Below are 19193 nucleotides of genomic sequence, written 5' to 3'. Positions count from 1 at the left end.
TAGAGGAGGAAAAATGGGTGGGACTGTGGGGAAGCAAGAGACTCTCCACAGATGGGGCATGTTGGTCGGTGTGGGCAAGTTGGGCTAGTGTAGATGGGGCATGTTGGTCGGTGTGGGCAAGTTGGGCTAGTGTAGATGGGGCATGTTGGTCGGTGTGGGCAAGTTGGGCTAGTGTAGATGGGGCATGTTGGTCGGTGTGGGCAAGTTGGGCTAGTGTAGATGGGGCATGTTGGTCGGTGTGGGCAAGTTGGGCTAGTGTAGATGGGGCATGTTGGTCGGTGTGGGCAAGTTGGGCTAGTGTAGATGGGGCATGTTGGTCGGTGTGGGCAAGTTGGGCTAAAGGGTTTGTTTCTGTGCTGCAAGACTCTATCCATGTATAGTTTGATTTGTATCGGAAGGAACTGCAGATGCTGTTTAAACCGTGGACACAAAATACTATCTGTCCATAGTATGACATGAATGGATCGCATGCAGAACAAGCATTTCACTGCACCTCCGATCACGTGACAATAATAAAGCAAACTAAACTAAAAACATAACTAAGGGGAAGCAACGTTGGGGAGGAAACAGGGGTAATGAGTCAGAGAAAGTCACCTCAGATCCATCGCCCTTGAAGACAAGGTAGGTTTGCCGCATAATTGTTACGATTTCCTTGTGTGATGTTAAGAGCTTTGACTGGACGTACTCCTGGTGGGTCTGCTGAGCTTCTTGGAAATCCTTGTCGCTGTAGGTGCGTTTGCTGTCGATGTGCACCAGCAGCATCTCACTCATTTGGAAGGCGTACTGCTGGATCTGCAGACTCGAGGCCTTGTACTCGTCGATGGTCAGCTGCAGCTGTTGGAGAGTGCATGTAACCAGTGGCCGTTACTGAACATGTGCAAGAAGGAACTGCAGATGCTGGTTCAAGCCCAAGATAGACGCAAAAAGGCTGGAGTAACTCAGCAGGACAGGCAGCATCTCTGGAGAGACCCATACCTTCTCTCCAGAGATGTTGCCTGTCCCGCTGAGTTACTCCAGCTTTTTGTGTCTATCTGCCGTTAATGAATAGACCAACAATCACAGGTCAATACAGAGGCGGGCGGACACGGTGGCACAGCGGTAGAGTTGCTGCCTTACAGTGCCAGAGACTCGGGTTCCATCCCAACTACAGGTACTATCTGTACGGAGTTTGTACGTTCTCCCCGTGACCACGTGGGTTTCTCTGAGATCTTCAGTTTCCTTCCACACCCCAAAGAGCTACAGGTTTGAGGGTTAATTGGCTTGGTATAAGTGTAAATTGTCCCTAGTGTGTGTGGGATCGTGTTAGTGTGCAGGTTGCTGGTCGGTGCAGACTCAGTGGGCCGAAGGGCTTGTTTCTGCACTGTATCTCTAACTAAACTAAAGTGAATGTGGTCCCTGACTGCTGTATATTATTGCGTGGGCAATAGACAGTGTGAATGTACACACTCTATCACCCAAGGTAGGGGAAACCAGAACAAGGGGGGATAGGTTTAAGGCGAGAGGGGAAAGATTTAATTGAAACCTGAGAGTGGTGGGAATATGGAATGAGCTGACAGAGGAGGTTTTTAGATTTAGATTTAGAGATACAGCGCGGAAACAGCCCCTTCGGCCCACCGGGTCCGCGCCGCCCAGCGATCCCCGCACATTAACACTATCCTACATACACTAGGGACAATTTTTACATTTGCCCAGTCAATTAACCTACATACCTGTACGTCTTTGGAGTGTGGGAGGAAACCGAAGATCTCGGAGAAAACCCACGCAGGTCACGGGGAGAACGTGCAAACTCCGTACAGACGGAGCCCTTAGTCAGAATCGAACCTGAGTCTCCGGCGCTGCATTCGCTGTAATGCAGCAACTCTACCACTGCGCCACCGTGCCGCCCTCGGTGCACAAACTCCGTACAGACAGCACCCGTAGTCGGGATAGAACCCGGGCCTCCGGCGCCGCAAGCGCTGTAAGGCAGCAACTCTACCTCTGCGCCACCGTGTCCGCCTCTGTTATGACCTGTGATTGTTGGTGTATTCATTGAGGCAGATAGAATAACCACTTTTAAAAGACAATCAGACGCGTGATCGATGGTTGGCATGGACCTCGTGGACCGAAGGGCCTGTTTCCATGAAAAAAAGACATACTGACAGGTACAGGAGTAGGGTAGGTTAGTGGGATGTGGGCCAAGATGGGCAATGGGACTAGTTTAGATGGGACATGTTGGTTGACAAGGGCGAGTTGGGCCAAAGGGCCAGTTTCAGTGCAGTGTGACTCCATGGCTCAGGACCGACCAGATTATTAATTATTTAGTAGAGCTTAATCACTTGCACCATTTAGACCAAATGGTGTTTCAGCTCCACACCAGTGTCCGCCCACCATCTGCATCAACTCCATCCTTTATGCCTCCTTTCCGTTTAGGGTTGCCAACTTCCTCACTCCCGAATACGGGACAAAGTGACGTCAACGCCCCGCGCCCCACGTGACCTCACCCAGCCAGCGGCTCCACCAATGGCGGCCGCCCGGGCTGGGAGGCGGGTTGCCTACTAAAATGGTGGATGTTACGCTCCTTTGCGTACTGCACTTCAGTATAGACAATTTCAACGGAGTGGTTCATCGTGCTCCTCTAGTGTCTTTGCTTGTGGTCACATAGGCCGATGGCCGGTGTAAGAAGTAGGGTTGCCAACTTCCTCACTCCCAAACACGGGACAAGGTGACGTCACCGCCCCGCGCCCCACGTGACCTCACCCCCCAGCCAGCGGCCACGTGCTCCTGCTCCACCAATGGCAGCAGCCAGGCCCCTCCCCTGACATCAGTCTAAAGAAGGGTCTCGACCTGAAACGTCACCCATTCCTTCTCTCCAGAGATGCTGCCTGTCCCGCTGAGTTACTCCAGCATTGTGTGTCTAACTTCGATTTAAATCAGCATCTGCAGGGGTTTTTTTTCTACATTCCTAAGAATAATGAACTCTTCACCAATGTCACTGAGATGGATTATCTGGCCATTCTTACATTGCTGTTCCCGGGAGCTTGCTGTGCCCAGTGAGGCTAGCGTGCTTCCCGCATTACAGCAGGGACTACACCAGAAAACAAATGGTTGATTGGACGCGATGCCCTCCGGAGCATCCTGAGGGAATAAAGAATGCAGCTGAAAAGCATGATCTCTATTTCTTTATGAGGCAAAGTGACAGCGACTCACGGCCGCTGGCTTCTGGTGACCTGATAAATCACACGCCTCCTTTATTACCACACAATTTCAAGACGTTTTACTCGACTTTTGGGAGTAGCGTCCTGAAATTGGACGGAAATGGAGCCCATGCGTCCTCCCCTTGGAAGGTCCGAGCTGTTACAATTCACATTAAACAGGGCCGTGGGTTTACAGTGACCGAACACATTAAAGGGATATTTTTATTGCACTCAGTGTTGGATTCGCAGCTGTGTTTGCAGGACTGCAGTCCGCAATTCCTTCCATTTCTCACGGAGTGTGTCGAGGATTATGTTTCACACAGTACTCGATGAACTCAAACCGTATTCTTTTCATTCTCATCTCTGCTCACAGTCAGGCGGTAACGCGGCTCTTTACAGATGCTCCAAACTACCCTGCCTTTATCAGAGAATCTACTCCCCATCTCCACCATAATATCATTTGACTCGCAAGCCTTGCCCAAGGCACAATCATTTGATATGCATGTTTTCTACCTATGCTCTAGGGTATTGCTGGAGTAACCTGCCCTTCCTCTCATCATTGCTTTCCAAATGTTCTGTGCAAAGATTGCCTTTCACGCTCCCGGGCTCCCTCCTGCCCATAGCAAAGATTTCCCCGGTGATTCCCTGCAAATGCTCTCATATTCTAGGGACCCCCGGTAAAAAACGACAGCCAGGACACCTCGTGTTAAGACACAAAATGCTGGAGGAACTCAGCGGGCCAGGCAGCATCTCGGGAGAGAAGGAATGGGTGATGTTTCAAGTCGAGACCCTTCAGTCTTTAGAAGGGTCTGGACACAAAACATCACCCATTCCTTCTCTCCAGAGATGCTGCCTGTCCTGTTGAGTTCCTCCAGCATTTTGTGTCTGCTTTCAATTTAAACCAGCATCTGGATTTTTTTTCCTACTCCTCGTGTTAATACGAACATATTACGAATCTTTGCACATCCCTAATCCTTTCCACTTGTCACTTTAATTTCACATTTCATGTTATTTGTGTTTTTGTGTTTTTATGACTGTTGGCAGATCAATTTCCCTGGACACCTGCGACTCCGATGAATACCGCCGCACTCCCCAGGACCCCCTGTAAATACTATTGATGAGGTAGTGGTGGATGTTAGGAGGAGAGGAACACCCCTGTCCCCTGTCTCCATCAATGGAGTGGATGTGCAGTTTACCAGGGAATACAAATACCTGGGAGTGTACCTGGACAGTAAACTGGACTGGTCCAGTAACGCTGAGGCCCTTTACAAGAAGGGACAGAGCCGGCTGTACTTTTTAAGAAGAAGGTTCTGCTCCTTCAACATCTGCAGTGGGATGCTGCAGATGTTCTACCAATTGGTGGAGGCCAGTGCCATCTTCTTTGCTGCCGTGTGCCGGGGCAGCAGGGCGAAGGCCATGGATGCCAGTAGGATCAACAGACTCATCAGCAAGGCTGGCTCCATCCTGGGGGCGGAGTTGGATTCACGGGAGGTGGTCTTGGAGGGGAGGATGCTTCTGTCGTGGGGTAGCCTGAGACTGTGACTGACTCTCCCCCCACCCCCAAATCTTTGCACATCCCTAATCCTTTCCACTTGTCACTTTAATTTCACGTTTCATGTTATTTGTGTTTTTGTGTTTTTATGACTGTTGGCAGATCAATTTCCCTCCTGGGATAAATAAAGCTCTCTCATATCATATCGTATCGTATTAACGCAATCCTGGGACGCCCCCTGTAAATATTGACCCACTCCTGGGGAACCCCTTTGTAAATAGCAACTCTCTCCTGGGGACACCCCCTGTAAGTATTGACCCACTCCTGGGGAACCCCTTTGTAAATAGCAACTCTCTCCTGGGGACTCCCCGTAAACACTGACACACTCCTGGGACCCCACTGTAAATATCGACCCAAAACACTTTCCGATGACTAGTTAGCATGCTCTGAAAGCTTTTCACTGTACCTCAGTATACGTGACAATAAACTGAACTCAATTTGGGCCAAAGGACCTGTTTCCACACTGTATGTAAACAAAACAGACAAAGACAGTAGATCCCCTTCCTTCTCCTGGGCCTGATCCATCCTGGACAGTACAGCCCACCCCCTCCGTGACACACTGGTCAACCTGAGAAGCACCTTCAGTAACAGACTGGTCCCACCAAGATGCAGTACAGAACGCCACAGGAGATCCTACTTCCCTGTGGCTATCAAACTGTACACATCCTCCCCCTTCAGTCGTGGAGTAGACTGAGACTGACCCCCCCCCCCCCCCCAATCTTTGGCCATCCCCAATCCTGGACTTTCCACTCGTCACTTTAACTTCATGTTTCATGGGTCTTGTTGTGTTTTATGACTATTGGCTGGGATAAATAAAGATCTGTCGTATGGTGCCGTACCTGTCTGGCGTGCATCCGACAGTCATCAATGAAGTAAGTGGACAGGGTTCTCGATGCCCACTGAAGCTTGGACAGGCCGGGGGCAATTTTCTTGTCCAGGAATTTGATTCTGTCTTTGAAGAGGTTCCTTTGTTCTTTCGTTAACTCGTCGAGGATGCTAAAATCAGAAGTGCGCAAATCATGCTAATTTTGTTGAGATAAGGGATTTCTTTCCTGTACCTGCACCTTTCTCTCTTCCTGAGCAAGAGGCATTGAAACTTGGCAAACCCTGAACTCATCTTTCAGAGGAGGGGACCGCATTGCAGCTTGCTGAATAGTGAGCGGCCAGGATAGAGTGGATGTGGAGAGGATGTTTCCGTAGTGGGAGTCTAAGATCAGAGGGCACAGCCTCAGAATAAAAGGATGTACCTTCAGAAAGATGAGGAGGAACTTATTTAGCCAGGGGGCGATGAATCTGTGGAATTCATTGCCACAGATGGTTGTGGAGGTCAAGTCAAATGATATTTTAAAGGCAGCGATAGATAGATTCTTGATTAGTACGGGTGAAGGCAAGGGAATCACTGGAGAAAAGGAATAGGTGATATTTGGTGTTGGAACACTTCTTCAGAATTCTGAAGAATATTATTTTTCTCCAGAGATGCTGCCTGACCCGCTGAGTTACTCCAGCATTTTGTGTCTACCCCTAACAATATTACATGTGCAACAGGAATCTACAATGGATTGAAAAGTAGGCAGTAAATGATGGCAAACCAGCATCACCAGTGTACGAACACGAGTGCCAGGGAGCACTTTGTTAAGAATAAGGGCCAGGCCATTTGGGACAGAGGTGAGGAAAAAGAATTTCACCCAGAGAGTGGTGAATCTGTGGAATTCTCTGCCACAGAAGGCAGTGGAGGCCAATTCACTGGACGTATTCAAGAGAGAGTTAGATTTAGCTCTGAGGGCTAAGGGAATCAAGGGATCTGGAGAAAAAGCAGGAACGGGGAACTGATTGTGGATGATCAGCCATGATCATATTGAATGGCGGTGCTGGCTCGATGGGCCGAATGGCCTACTCCTGCACCTGTTTTCTATGTTACTATGACTCAGGCCTGAATGTGGAGTGTGTACGCATCTGCTCTGACCTGTTGTAATCACGTACTACCAGAAGAACACTCTCTCGCAGCTTCCTGAGGTCTTCCCTCCGCTGGTAGATCTCCATCACATAGTGAGGGATCTCAAAGTGTAAGCGCTCCCAATAATGGATTTCATCAAACAACTCCAACAGATACCTGCAAGACAACAGCAGACGCAGGAGTAACAGCACTGGCACAACTCTCTTCTGAATTACATTTGGGTTGCTCCAGGCTGACTTGGTCATGTTGGGGAAAATGCAGTTATAATCTACACCGATCAGCCAAAACATTATGACCACTGACAGGTGAAGTGAATAACATTGGTTATCTTGTTACAATGGCACCTGTCAAGGGGTTGGGTATATTAGGCAGCAAGTGAACAGTCAGTTCTTGAAGTTGATGTGTTGGATGCAGGAGAAATGGGCAGGAGTAAAGACCTGAGCGACTTTGACAAGGGCCAAATTGTTATGGCCAGACGACTTGTGGGGTGCTCCCGGTCAGCAGTGGTGAGTACCGACCGACAGTGGTCCGAGGAGGGACAAACCACAAACCGGCGACAGGGTGATGGGGGCCCAAGGCTCATCGATGCGCGAGGGCAACGAAGGCTATCCCGTCTGGTCCGAACCGACAGAAGGTCGACTGTGGCACAAGTCACAGAAAATTTTATTGGTGGTCAGGGGAGGAATGTGTCCCAATACACAGTGCATCGCACCCTGCTGCGTATGGGGCTGCACACGGAGGACCAACAGCATATTAGGCAGAATGTTTTGGCTCATCAGGTCATAATGTTTTGGCTGATTGTTGTTTTGGGTCTTTAGCCTGTGGAACACCCAAGGTGACACTGTGTTGGAGTAACTTGGGGCGGCGCAGCGGAAGAGTTGCTGCCTTACAGCGCCAGAGACACGGGTTCAATCCTGACTACAGGTGCCGTCTGCACGGAGTTTGTGACCGCGTGGGTTTCTCCGGGTGCTCCGGTTTCCTCCCACATCCCAAAGACGTGCAGGTTTGCAGGTTAATTGGCTTCTGTAAATTGTTCCTCGTGTGTCGAGAATAGAACTAGTGTGAACTGGTTGGTCGGCCAGGGTGTGGTGGGCCACAAGGTCAGTTTCCACGCTGTATCTCTAAATGAAAACCAAATGCTGTTATAGTACCTGCCTCAACTACGTCCTCTGGCAGCTCGTTCCACTCCCCCACCTCCCTCTGTGTCACGAGCAATTGTTTCTATAATGAAACTTTCCTCCCTGGGATTTCGCCTCCAGTGTGATTTACAATGCCATCTTGCAGCTTTCTTAGCAGATGCAATAACATAACATATATAACATATAACAACTACAGCATGGAAACAGGCCTGTCCGGCCCTACCAGTCCACGCCGACCATTCTCCCTGACCTAGTCTCATCTACCTGCACTCAGACCATAACCCTCCAATCCCCTCCTATCCATATACCTATCCAATTTACTCTTAAATAATAAAATCGAGCCAGCCTCCACCACTTCCACCGGAAGCCCATTCCATACAGCCACAACCCTCTGAGTAAAGAAGTTCCCCCTCATGTTACCCCTAAACCTTTGTCCCTCAATTCTGAAGCTATGTCCCCTTGTTGGAATCTTCCCCACTCTCAAAGGGAAAAGCCTACCCACGTCAACTCTGTCCGTCCCTCTCAAAATTTTAAAAACCTCTATCAAGTCCCCCCTCAACCTTCTACGCTCCAAAGAATAAAGACCCAACCTGTTCAACCTCTCTCTGTAGCCTAAGTGCTGAAACCCAGGCAACATTCTAGTAAATCTCCTCTGTACCCTCTCCATTTTGTCGACATCCTTCCTATAATTTGGCGACCAGAACTGCACACCATACTCCAGATTTGGCCTCACCAATGCCCTGTACAATTTCAACATTACATCCCAACTTCTATACTCGATGCTCTGATTTATAAAGGCAAGCATACCAAACGCCTTCTTCACCACCCTATCCACATGAGATTCCACCTTCAGGGAACAATGCACAGTTATTCCCAGATCCCTCTGTTCCACTGCATTCCTCAATTCCCTACCATTTACCCTGTACGTCCTATTTTGATTTGTCCTACCAAAATGCAGCACCTCACACTTATCAGCATTAAACTCCATCTGCCATCTTTCAGCCCACCCTTCCAAAAGGCCCAAGTCTCTCTGTAGACTTTGAAAATCTACCTCACTATCAACTACTCCACCTATCTTAGTATCATCTGCATATTTACTAATCCAATTTGCACACCATCATCCAGATCATTAATGTAAATGACAAACAACAGTGGACCCAACACAGATCCTTGGGGCACTCCACTAGACACTGGCCTCCAACCTGACATACAATTGTCAACCGTTACCCTCTGGTATCTCCCATTCAGCCATTGTTGAATCCATCTTGCAACCTCACTATTAATACCCAACGATTTAACCTTCTTAATCAACCTTCCATGTGGAACCTTGTCAAATGCCTTACTGAAGTCCATATAGACAACATCCACAGCCTTGCCCTTATCAATTTCCCTGGTAACCTCTTCAAAAAATTCAAGAAGATTAGTCAAACATGACCTTCCAGGCACAAATCCATGTTGACTGTTTCTAATCAGGCCTTGATTATCCAAATAATTATATATATTGTCCCTAAGTATCTTTTCCATTAATTTTCCCACCACAGACGTCAAACTAATAGGTCTATAATTGCTAGGTTTACTTTTAGAACCTTTTTTAAACAAATAGTTCTGCTTCAAGTCTTCCCTGGGTTTAGTTTTTGGTTTAGCACCGACCAGCGATCCCCGCACATTAACACAACCCTCCACACACTAAGGACAATTCTACATTCATACCAAGCCAATTAACCTACAAACTGGGACGTCTTTGGAGTGTGGGAGGAAACCGAAGATCTCGGAGAAAACCCACGCAGGTCACAGGGAGAACGTACAAACTCCATACAGACGGGAACCTGTAGTCAGGGTCGTACCCGTGTCTCTGGCGCTGTGTGGCAGCAGCTCTACCACTGCGTTGGCACAGGTTGGCAGAACTCACATGTCAAAGTTTACGCTGAGCCGGCCACTGTCGTCGTTGCTGTGGACCAACAGAGGCCTCTCCAGCCGCCTTATGCTTTCCCTGTCCACGTTCACAGTCCATTCAGTGAAGACTTTACGCACAAATTCATCCAGCGATTGCTCCAGGGACTGGTGGGACTCTAGTGACTCATCCCCCAATCCAATTTTGGGCAGAAATGTGGATTGGGTCAGAAACTGTGAATAGCAAAGCAGAGATTAACATGGGTCATTCCTGAAATGGACTCTTTAATACTCTTACTTTACTTTAGATATAGTGTGGAAATGGGCCCTTCAACCCACCGAGTCCGCGCCGACCAGCGATCAGCCACACACACGTACTATCCTACGTACGAGGGGCAATTTACAATTTTTATTGAAGCCAATTAACCTACAAAACTGTACATCTTTGGAGTTGGCAGAAGTTACCAGAGAAAACACACGTAGTCACAGGGAGAACGGACGAACTCCGTACAGACAGCATCCGTAATCAGAATCAAACCCGGGTCTCCAGCGCTTTAAGGCAGCAACTCTAACTCTAACTCTAAATTCGGCCCATCAAGTTTACTCCACCATTCAATCATGGCTGATCCATCTCTCCCTCCTAACCCCATTCACCTGCCTTTCCCCCATAACCCCTGACACCCGTACTAATCAAGAAGACATATTGACAAATGGCAATGAACTCTTAAGCTACTGGGGCATAATTGCACAATGTTACGCTTCATTCACTCATGGAATCCAGGTCTCTTTGCACATACAACTCTATTTCATAAGGTTGAAAATCAACATCCTTCTTACAGTACATGGAGAAACAAGGAACTGCAGATGCTGGTTTACAAAGGAAGACATAAGGGTGGCACGGTGGCGCAGCAGTAGAGTTGCTGCCTTATAGTGCTTACAGCGCCAGAGACCCGGGATTAATCCTTTCTATGGTTGCTGTCTGTACGGAGTTTGTACGTTCTCCCTGTGACTTGCGTGGGTTTTCTCCAAGATCTTCGGTTTCCTCTCACACCCCAAAGACGTACAGTTTTGTAGGTTAATTGGCTTGGTATTACTGTAAATTGTCCATAGTGTGAGCAGGATAGTGTTAATGTGCAGGGATCGCTGGTCGGTGTGGACTCGGTGGGCCGAAGGGCCTGTTTTCGAGCTGTATCTCTAAACTAAACTAAAGTAAGTGCTGGTAGACACAAAATGCTGGAGTAACTCAGCGGGTCAGGCAGCATCTCAGGAGAGAAGGAATGGGTGATGTTTGGGGTTGAGACCCTTCTTCAGACTGATGTCAGGGGAGGGGGAAGGAATGGGTGATGTCCCGCCCCCTCCCCTGACATCAGTCTGAAGAAGGGTCTCGATCCGAAACCTCACCCATTCCTTCTCTCCAGAGATGCTGCCTGACCTGCTGAGTTACTCCAGCATTTTGTGTCTACCGTTGGATTAAAGCAGCATCTGCAGTTCTTTCCTAAACGAAGTGCTGGTGTAACTGAGTGGGTCAGTGAGCTGTGAGTTACTCCAGCACCTGGTGTCCACCTCACCTGCATTGACCTGTTGATGCGGCGGCGGAGCGTACGTGCCCAGTGCGCCTGGCCAGCGTATCGCGGCATCTGCGGAGGCAGGAAGATTGCCTTTCTGTTCAGATCCTTATTCACCCGAGCCATCTCCTCGTTGCACAGCACAAAGACATCCACCGTCTTCTTGTCAATGGTCCGCTTGATCGTCTGCAAGGAAAAGATGTGAGAGAGCAATCGCCTTCAAATCTCAAACAAATTGGAGGAATAGCACCTCATGTTTCACTTGTGCAGCTTACACCCCAACAGTTTGAATATTGACTTCTCTAACTTCAAGTAACCCTTGCAATCCCTCATTCTCCCTCCCTCCCCCTCCATCATCAGACTGCTGGTTTCACTGTTCATATCCGTTTGTTATCACCTCTTCCACGGCCAACAATGGACCATTGTGGGCTACAATTCCTTGGTCATCGGTGGCAGCTCTGATTTGTTTTTTATCTTTTCATACCTCTAATTCCCTCTCCTCTGGCTCTCAGTCTGAAGAAGGGTCTCGACCATTCCTTTTCTCCAGAGATGCTGCCTGTCCCGCTGAGTTACTCCAGCATTTTGTGTCTGTATCTTTATCCTCATCAAACATAGGACTTGGAACAGTACAGCACAGGAACAGGCTCTTCAGCCCACAATGTCAATGTCATGTTGGCAATTTAAACTAATCTCAACGACATCCGGAGGCTGCAACGAATCGTTCGATCAGCTGAGGTTGTTGGCTGCAACCTTCCCCCCATTGACGAACTGTACACTCAGGGGCCAGGAAGTGAACAGGCAAATCATCTCTGACCCCTTTCACCCTGGCCACAAACTCTTAGAAGCACTTCCCTCTGGAAGGCGACCCCGGACTGTCAAAGCAGCCACAGCCAGACATAAAAACAGCTTTTTTTCCGCGAGTGATAGTACTACTCAATAACCAAAAGTCTGTAGTCTCTTTTTGCTCTGGTTTATTTCACTCACATGTTTAAACCGTAATGTTGTATTCTTAATGTTTGAATGTTTTATGCTTTATTCTTGATTGGTTACTGTATGTTGGTGTTGTTACTTGTGAGCGGAGCACCAAGGCACATTCCTTGTATGTGTACATACTTGGCCAATAAACGTATTCATCCATCCATTCATCCATCTGTACCTGTACCTGATCCACACCCCTACAATTCCCTGCATGTCCGTGTGCCCATGCCCATAAATGCCCCTATCGCATCTGCCACCACCACCACCCCCGGCAATGTGTTCTAGGTACTCACAACCCTCTGTGTAAAGACCTTGCCCCGCTCATACCATTTAAACTTTACCCCTCTCACCTGAAAGCTATGCGGTCTAGTATTTAATATTTCCATCTTGAGTAAAAGATTCTGTTTCTTCCTTATCTAAGCCTCATGATTTTACATAATTTTATCAGGTCTCCCCTCAATCTCTGCATTCCAGAGAAAACAGTGCAAGTCTGTCCAAGCTCTCCCTGCAGCTAATACCAGCGAATTGAGGCATTATACTGGTAAATCTCCGTAGTCTTTCCAAAGCCTCTGTAATGGGGTGATGAGAACTTGGACGCGTATAGGCACATGGATAGGAAAGGTTTACAGGGAATGTGTAGGAAGGAACTGCAGATGCCGGTTTACACCGAAGTTAGGCACCAAATGCTGGAGTAACTGAGTGGGTCAGGCAGCATCTCTGGAGAGAAAGAATGGGTGATGTTTCGGGTTGAGACCTTTCTTCAGATTGTCTGATAAAGGGTCTCAACTCAAAATGTTACCCATTCCTTCTCTCCAGAGATGCTGCCCTTCCCGCTGAGTTACTCCAGCATCTTGTGTCTATCTGAGGCTGACATGGATATGGTCCGACGCAGGGACATGGACAGCTGAGGTGGGCATGAACGAGTTGGACCGATGGGCCTGTTTCCGTGCTGCATTACTCCATGAATCTTAGATCTTGACCTCCATAGACACTGCCTGACCCGCTGACTCTTCAGTGGTTTCTGGTTGTACTAGTCTCCTGCAATGCCGCTGCCTGATCCCATGGCTCATTAATGGTCCAGTGCTGACTTCTGCGATGAAATATGACTCAGTTATCACAACCCAGCACCTGCCTTGCCAACCTCTCACGAGCAAACATTCCTAATTTTAACCTTGGCTGGTTACTCAGTACTTCACTGCACAGTAATATTATTTTTTTTTGGGCAAAATGAAAAATTATTTTAAGAGGACCCTTAATAGCTGTGTAAGTCTAATAGCTTTGGCCCCTCAGGACTGCTGCCGATGCAGTAAGACCATGGCTGATCTTCCACTCCCCCTTCCAGTCTGATCCGTTTCTTTGGTGTGTAAAGCTCTTTACCTTGAATTTCTGAGCACCCACAGATTCTCAATCTCGAGGGAGGGAAGAAATGACTCCTTTTCTCAAATATAATAGTTAGTGCCTTTGCCTGAAATGTTATCTCCTCTTCAAGTTTCCTCGGTAGAGGAAGCTGTATTTCTGCATTTGTCTTCTCAATCCCCCCCTTTGAATAACATACATCACCACTCATTGCCGAGAGTAGGACCAGAGGACATAGGTTTAAGGTAAAGGAGAAAAGATTTAATAGGAATCTGAGGAGTAACTTTTTCACACATAGGGTGGTGGGTGTATGGAACAAGCTGCCAGAGGAGATAGTTGAGGGTGGGATTATCCCAACGTTTAAGAAACAGTTAGACCGGTACATGGATAGGACAGGTTTGGAGGGATATGGGCCAAGCGCAGGCATGTGGAACTAGTGTAGGTGGGACATGTTGGCCGGTGTGGGCAAGTTGGGCTGAAGGGCCTGTTTTCACACTGTATCACTCTATGACTAGTGTAGGTGGGACATTGTTGGCCGGTGTGGGCAAGTTGGGCTGAAGGGCCTGTTTCCACACTGTATCACTCTATGACTAGTGTAGCTGGGACATGTTGGCCGATGTGGGCAAGTTGGGCTGAAGGGCCTGTTTCCACACTGTATCACTCTATGACTAGTGTAGCTGGGACATGTTGGCCGGTGTGGGCGTTGGGCTGAAGGGCCTGTTTCCACACTGTATCACTCTATGACTAGTGTAGCTGGGACATGTTGGCCGGTGTGGGCGTTGGGCTGAAGGGCCTGTTTCCACACTGTATCACTCTAAGACTAGTGTAGCTGGGACATGTTGGCCGGTGTGGGCGTTGGGCTGAAGGGCCTGTTTCCACACTGCATCACTCTATGACTAGTGTAGCTGGGACATGTTGGCCGGTGTGGGCAAGTTGGGCTGAAGGGCCTGTTTCCACACTGTATCACTCTATGACTAGTGTAGCTGGGACATGTTGGTCGGTGTGGGCAAGTTGGGCTGAAGGGCCTGTTTCCACACTGTATCACTCTATGACTCTAGTGTAGCTGGGACATGTTGGCTGGTGTGGGCAAGTTGGGCTGAAGGGCCTGTTTCCACACTGTATCACTCTATGACTCTAGTGTAGCTGGGACATTGTTGGCCGGTGTGGGCAAGTTGGGCTGAAGGGCCTGTTTCCACACTGTATCACTCTATGACTCGTGTAGCTGGGACATGTTGGCCAGTGTGGGCAAGTTGGGCTGAAGGGCCTGTTTCCACACAGTATCACTCTATGACTCTAGTGTAGCTGGGACATGTTGGCCGGTGTGGGCAAGTTGGGCTGAAGGGCCTGTTTTCACATTGTATCACTCTATGACTAGTGTAGCTGGGACATGTTGGCCGGTGTGGGCAAGTTGGGCTGAAGGGCCTGTTTCCACACTGTATCACTCTATGACTAGTGTAGCTGGGACATGTTGGCCGGTGTGGGCGTTGGGCTGAAGGGCCTGTTTCCACACTGTATCACTCTATGACTAGTGTAGCTGGGACATGTTGGCTGGTGTGGGCGTTGGGCTGAAGGGCCTGTTTCCACACTGTATCACTCTATGACTAGTGTAGCTGGGACATGTTGGCTGGTGTGGGCGTTGGGCTGAAGGGCCTGTTTCCACACTGTATCACTCTATGACTCTGACATTTTCCCAAGTCCTGATCCCCTCTGTCCTTCTTGCTCCGAGGCTCAGATAGTTTGAGTGTCAATGTTTAGTTTAGTAAAGTTTAGAGATACAGCGTGGAAACAGGCCTTTCAGTCCACCGAATCCACGCCAACCAATGATCACCCGCACACTATTTCTATCCTACACATTGGAGACCATTTACAGAAGCCAATTAACCTGCAAACTTGTACGTCTTTGGAATGTGGGAGAAAACCCGAGCAGCCCGAGAAAATCCAAGTGGCCACAGGGAGAACGTGCAAACTCCGTACAGACAGCATCCATAGACAAGATTCCAACCCGAGTCCCTGGCAACCCGAGTCCCTGTGATTTATGATTGCCATAGGGGTGCCAACTAAATCACTCCCAAAACAGGACCAGGTGATGTCACCGCCCCGCGCCCCACGTGACCTCACCCAGCCAGCGGCCACGTGCTCCCACTCCACCAATGGGGGCTGCCGGGACCGGGAGGCGGGTTGCTACGCAACCTCCGTTAGGCAGCGCCCGAGCCTCCGGACCTACACAGTCCGTACCTACACTGACTGGACCTACACTGTCCGGGTCTACAGCGTCCGGGTCTACAGCGTCCAGGCCTACAGCACCCCCCTGAGGCCTAATACAGGACAAGGGCGGTCCCGTACAGGACAAACCAATTTTGCCCAAAATACATTATGTCCCGGCTAATACGGGACAGTTGGCAACCCTAGATTGCACGTACCTCTCGATTGGAAAGATGGTGGAACACATCCAGGAGCTCCACCCCTTGCTGCACTGTGGTCACCGTTTCAAATGAGGATGAAATCAGGTTCTGCATCATCACCTCCAGGTCCTTGATGCCCGAGCGGAACCTGAGTGGACAAAACGGTAGGACAATGGGTATGAGATGGAGACACAGCTCCCAATCCCTAAAGGCTAGCTTGTACAGGTTCACGTGTTGTATAAACACTCAGTTTAATATTTAAGCGATACAGCCCAACAATTAGTACAAGAGGGCAAGGTGTGTGTTCATGTGTTGACTGTGAGGTGAAGACTAGCTCCGTTATCCACTGCACACCGCCAGCAGACCACCCAGGTCTGCGTTGATTGGTCGGCCCAGACCACGCCAGGTCCACGCCAGTGCTCGAGCTCGACAAATGACGGTTCGAGACCAAAGTGGCTCGGCTCACCACAAGCTTAGTTTTATTTATACTTTACTAGTTAGTCAATACTTATACCTACTAGTTAACAATAACTCAGTCCATAGTTCATAAGATCATGAGTGATAGGAGAATTAGGCCATTCGGCCCATCAAGTCTACTCCGCCAATTGGCCCATCAAATCTACTCCGCCATAGATCATAGTTGTTCTATCTCTCCCTCCTAACCCCATTCTCCTGCCTTCTCCCCATAACCCCTGACACACCAACTAATCAAGAATCTATCTATCTCTGCCTTAAAAATATCCATTGACTTGGCCTCCACAGCTGTCTGTGGCAATGAATCCCACAGATTCACCACCATCAGTCTAAAGAATTCCTCCTCATCTCCTTCCTAAAGGAAAATCCTTTAATTCTGAAGCTATGACAGCTGGTCCTAGACTCTCCCACTAATAGAAACATCTTCTCCACAACCACTCTATCCAGGCCTTTCACTATTCGGTAAGTTTAGTTTAGTTTAGTTTATAGCTTAGTTCATATTAGTTGAGACTAGTTTAGTTTAGTTTATTGTCAGGTGTTCCGAGGTACAGTGAAAAGCATTTTTGTTGCGTGATATCCAGTTAGCGTAGAGACTATTTATGATTACAATCAAATCATCCACACTGTACAGATACGGGATAAAGGGAATAATGTTTAGTGCAAGATAAAGTCCAGTAAAGTCCAATTAAAGATTAAATGATGTGGATGGGAGGTTCGGACCGCTCTCTAGTTGGTGGGAGGATGGTTCAGTTGCCTGATAACTGCCAGGAAGAAACTGCCCCTGAATCTGGAGGTGTGCGATTACAATAGGGTTGCCAACTTTCTAACTCCCAAATAAAGGACAAAATGTGATGTCACCGCCCGCGTCCCACGTGGCCCCACCCAGCCGGCGGCCACGTGCTCCCGCTCCACCAATGGCAGCCGCCCGGGCCGGGAGGCGGGTTGCTACGCAACCTCCGTTAGGCGAAAACATTCGGCCCTGCTCCCCAGACACACTCCGTTAGCCTACACTGTCCGAGCCTACTGCAGCCCCCGGGTCAACAGCGCCCCCTGGGCCTAATACGGGACATGGGCGGTCCTGTACGGGACAAACACATTTAGCCCAATATACGGGATGTCCCGGCTAATACGGGACAGTTGGCAACACTAGTTTACACACTTCTGTACCTCTTGCCAGATGGGAGACATGATTGTGAGACATGCTTCTTTAAGGCAAGTGGCAAGACAAGACACACAGACTCTTCCCCAAACAAACCTCCCCAGAGTCCACTGATTGTTGAAAGAATCACAGGTCAGGTGGGCAGGATGCCTGGTACCCTCTCGACCTTCTAAATTCCAGTGAATAGAGAAGCCCAGTCGACCCATTCTTTCAACATATGTCAGTCTCACCATCCCAGGAATTAACCTGGTGAACCTACGCTGCACTCCCTCAATAGAAGATATGAGACTCATGGTGGTAGGCACAAAATGCTGGAGTAACTCAGCGGGTCAGGCAGCATCTCAGGAAAGAAGGAATGGGTGACAATAGACAATAGACAATAGGTGCAGGAGTAGGCCATTCAGCCCTTCGAGCCAGCACCGCCATTCAATGCGATCATGGCTGATCACTCTCAATCAGTACCCCGTTCCTGCCTTCTCCCCATACCCCCTCACTCCGCTATCCTTAAGAGCTCTATCCAGCTCTCTCTTGAAAGCATCCAACGAACTGGCCTCCACTGCCTTCTGAGGCAGAGAATTCCACACCTTCACCACTCTCTGACTGAAAAAGTTCTTCCTCATCTCCGTTCTAAATGGCCTACCCCTTATTCTTAAACTGTGGCCCCTTGTTCTGGACTCCCCCAACATTGGGAACATGTTTCCTGCCTCTAATGTGACGTTTTGGGTCGAGACTTCTTCAGACTGAAACAGGGTCTGGACCCGAAACGTCACCCATTCCTTTTCTCCTGAGATGCTGCCTGACCCGCTGAGTTACTCCAGCATTTTGTTACACCTTCGATTTAAACCAGCACCTGCAGGTTTTTTTTCAGACATGGTGGTGATCTGCAGCAAGGTTGGCTCTGTACTCTGCTGCTGCTCGAGTGTTGGCAGCAGGCCTGAGCCTGGATAATAAGCTCCCACAGGAATGGTATCAGAGGGTGAATGGCTCTGACCTGCTGTAGTCATCGTGCCAATAGGTATTCTTCACGTCCAGGATCTCGGACTGAGAGACTTTCAGCAGCTGTAGGATTTTGTCAAACGTGGCCTCAATCTCCAGTAGGCCTCGTGTTATCTCAGGACCCCGATGCCCTTCAAAACACGGCAGTGGAGTCTGCTTCCCTTCATCCCGCCGGGCAAATAACTCCTGGCAGTCACACACCTGGGCAGATAGGGAGGGGATAAAATGGAGGTGTCAGGTCAGCAGTTGATCACCCCAGGTTTCCATAAACTGATCCACCAGGAAGGTGACTTTCCTACAACCCAAAGCAGTCAGTAAGGCAATGCTCTGTCTGCCTGGACTGTACATGCCCAGGAACATAAACATTCTGCACAATGTCAGGGCATGCCTTTACTTTAGACATTAGACTTTAGAGATACAGCGCGGAAACAGGCTCTCTGGCCCACCGAGTCCGCAACGACCTGTGATCACCCTGTACACTAGCACTATCTTACACACTAGGGTTAGTGGGGGAATCTAGACCTAAAGGTCATAGCCTCAAAATTAAAGAACGTT

The 19193-nt window shown here is 48.9% G+C and overlaps 1 protein-coding gene across 1 annotated transcript in view; it reads right to left on the bottom strand.

Annotated features, from left to right (window-relative positions):
- Positions 1 to 19193, bottom strand: part of dnah2 (dynein, axonemal, heavy chain 2) — a 154363-nt gene that overhangs the window by 121492 nt on the left and 13678 nt on the right. Inside the window, exons 6-12 of the mRNA XM_078427651.1 lie at positions 18634 to 18839; positions 16028 to 16157; positions 11277 to 11459; positions 9728 to 9942; positions 6689 to 6835; positions 5565 to 5721; positions 595 to 834 (exon numbers count right to left, since the gene is read on the bottom strand). Of these exons, the coding sequence (XP_078283777.1) occupies positions 595 to 834; positions 5565 to 5721; positions 6689 to 6835; positions 9728 to 9942; positions 11277 to 11459; positions 16028 to 16157; positions 18634 to 18839 (1278 nt within the window). The remainder of the gene's footprint in view (positions 1 to 594; positions 835 to 5564; positions 5722 to 6688; positions 6836 to 9727; positions 9943 to 11276; positions 11460 to 16027; positions 16158 to 18633; positions 18840 to 19193) is intronic.

This window comes from Rhinoraja longicauda, chromosome 34, assembly GCF_053455715.1.
Source record: "Rhinoraja longicauda isolate Sanriku21f chromosome 34, sRhiLon1.1, whole genome shotgun sequence".
In the NCBI taxonomy this organism is placed as follows: Eukaryota; Metazoa; Chordata; class Chondrichthyes; order Rajiformes; family Arhynchobatidae; genus Rhinoraja; species Rhinoraja longicauda.
The sequence above is the reverse complement of the archived record's forward strand: the minus strand, read 5'-3'. Positions and strand labels throughout refer to the sequence as shown.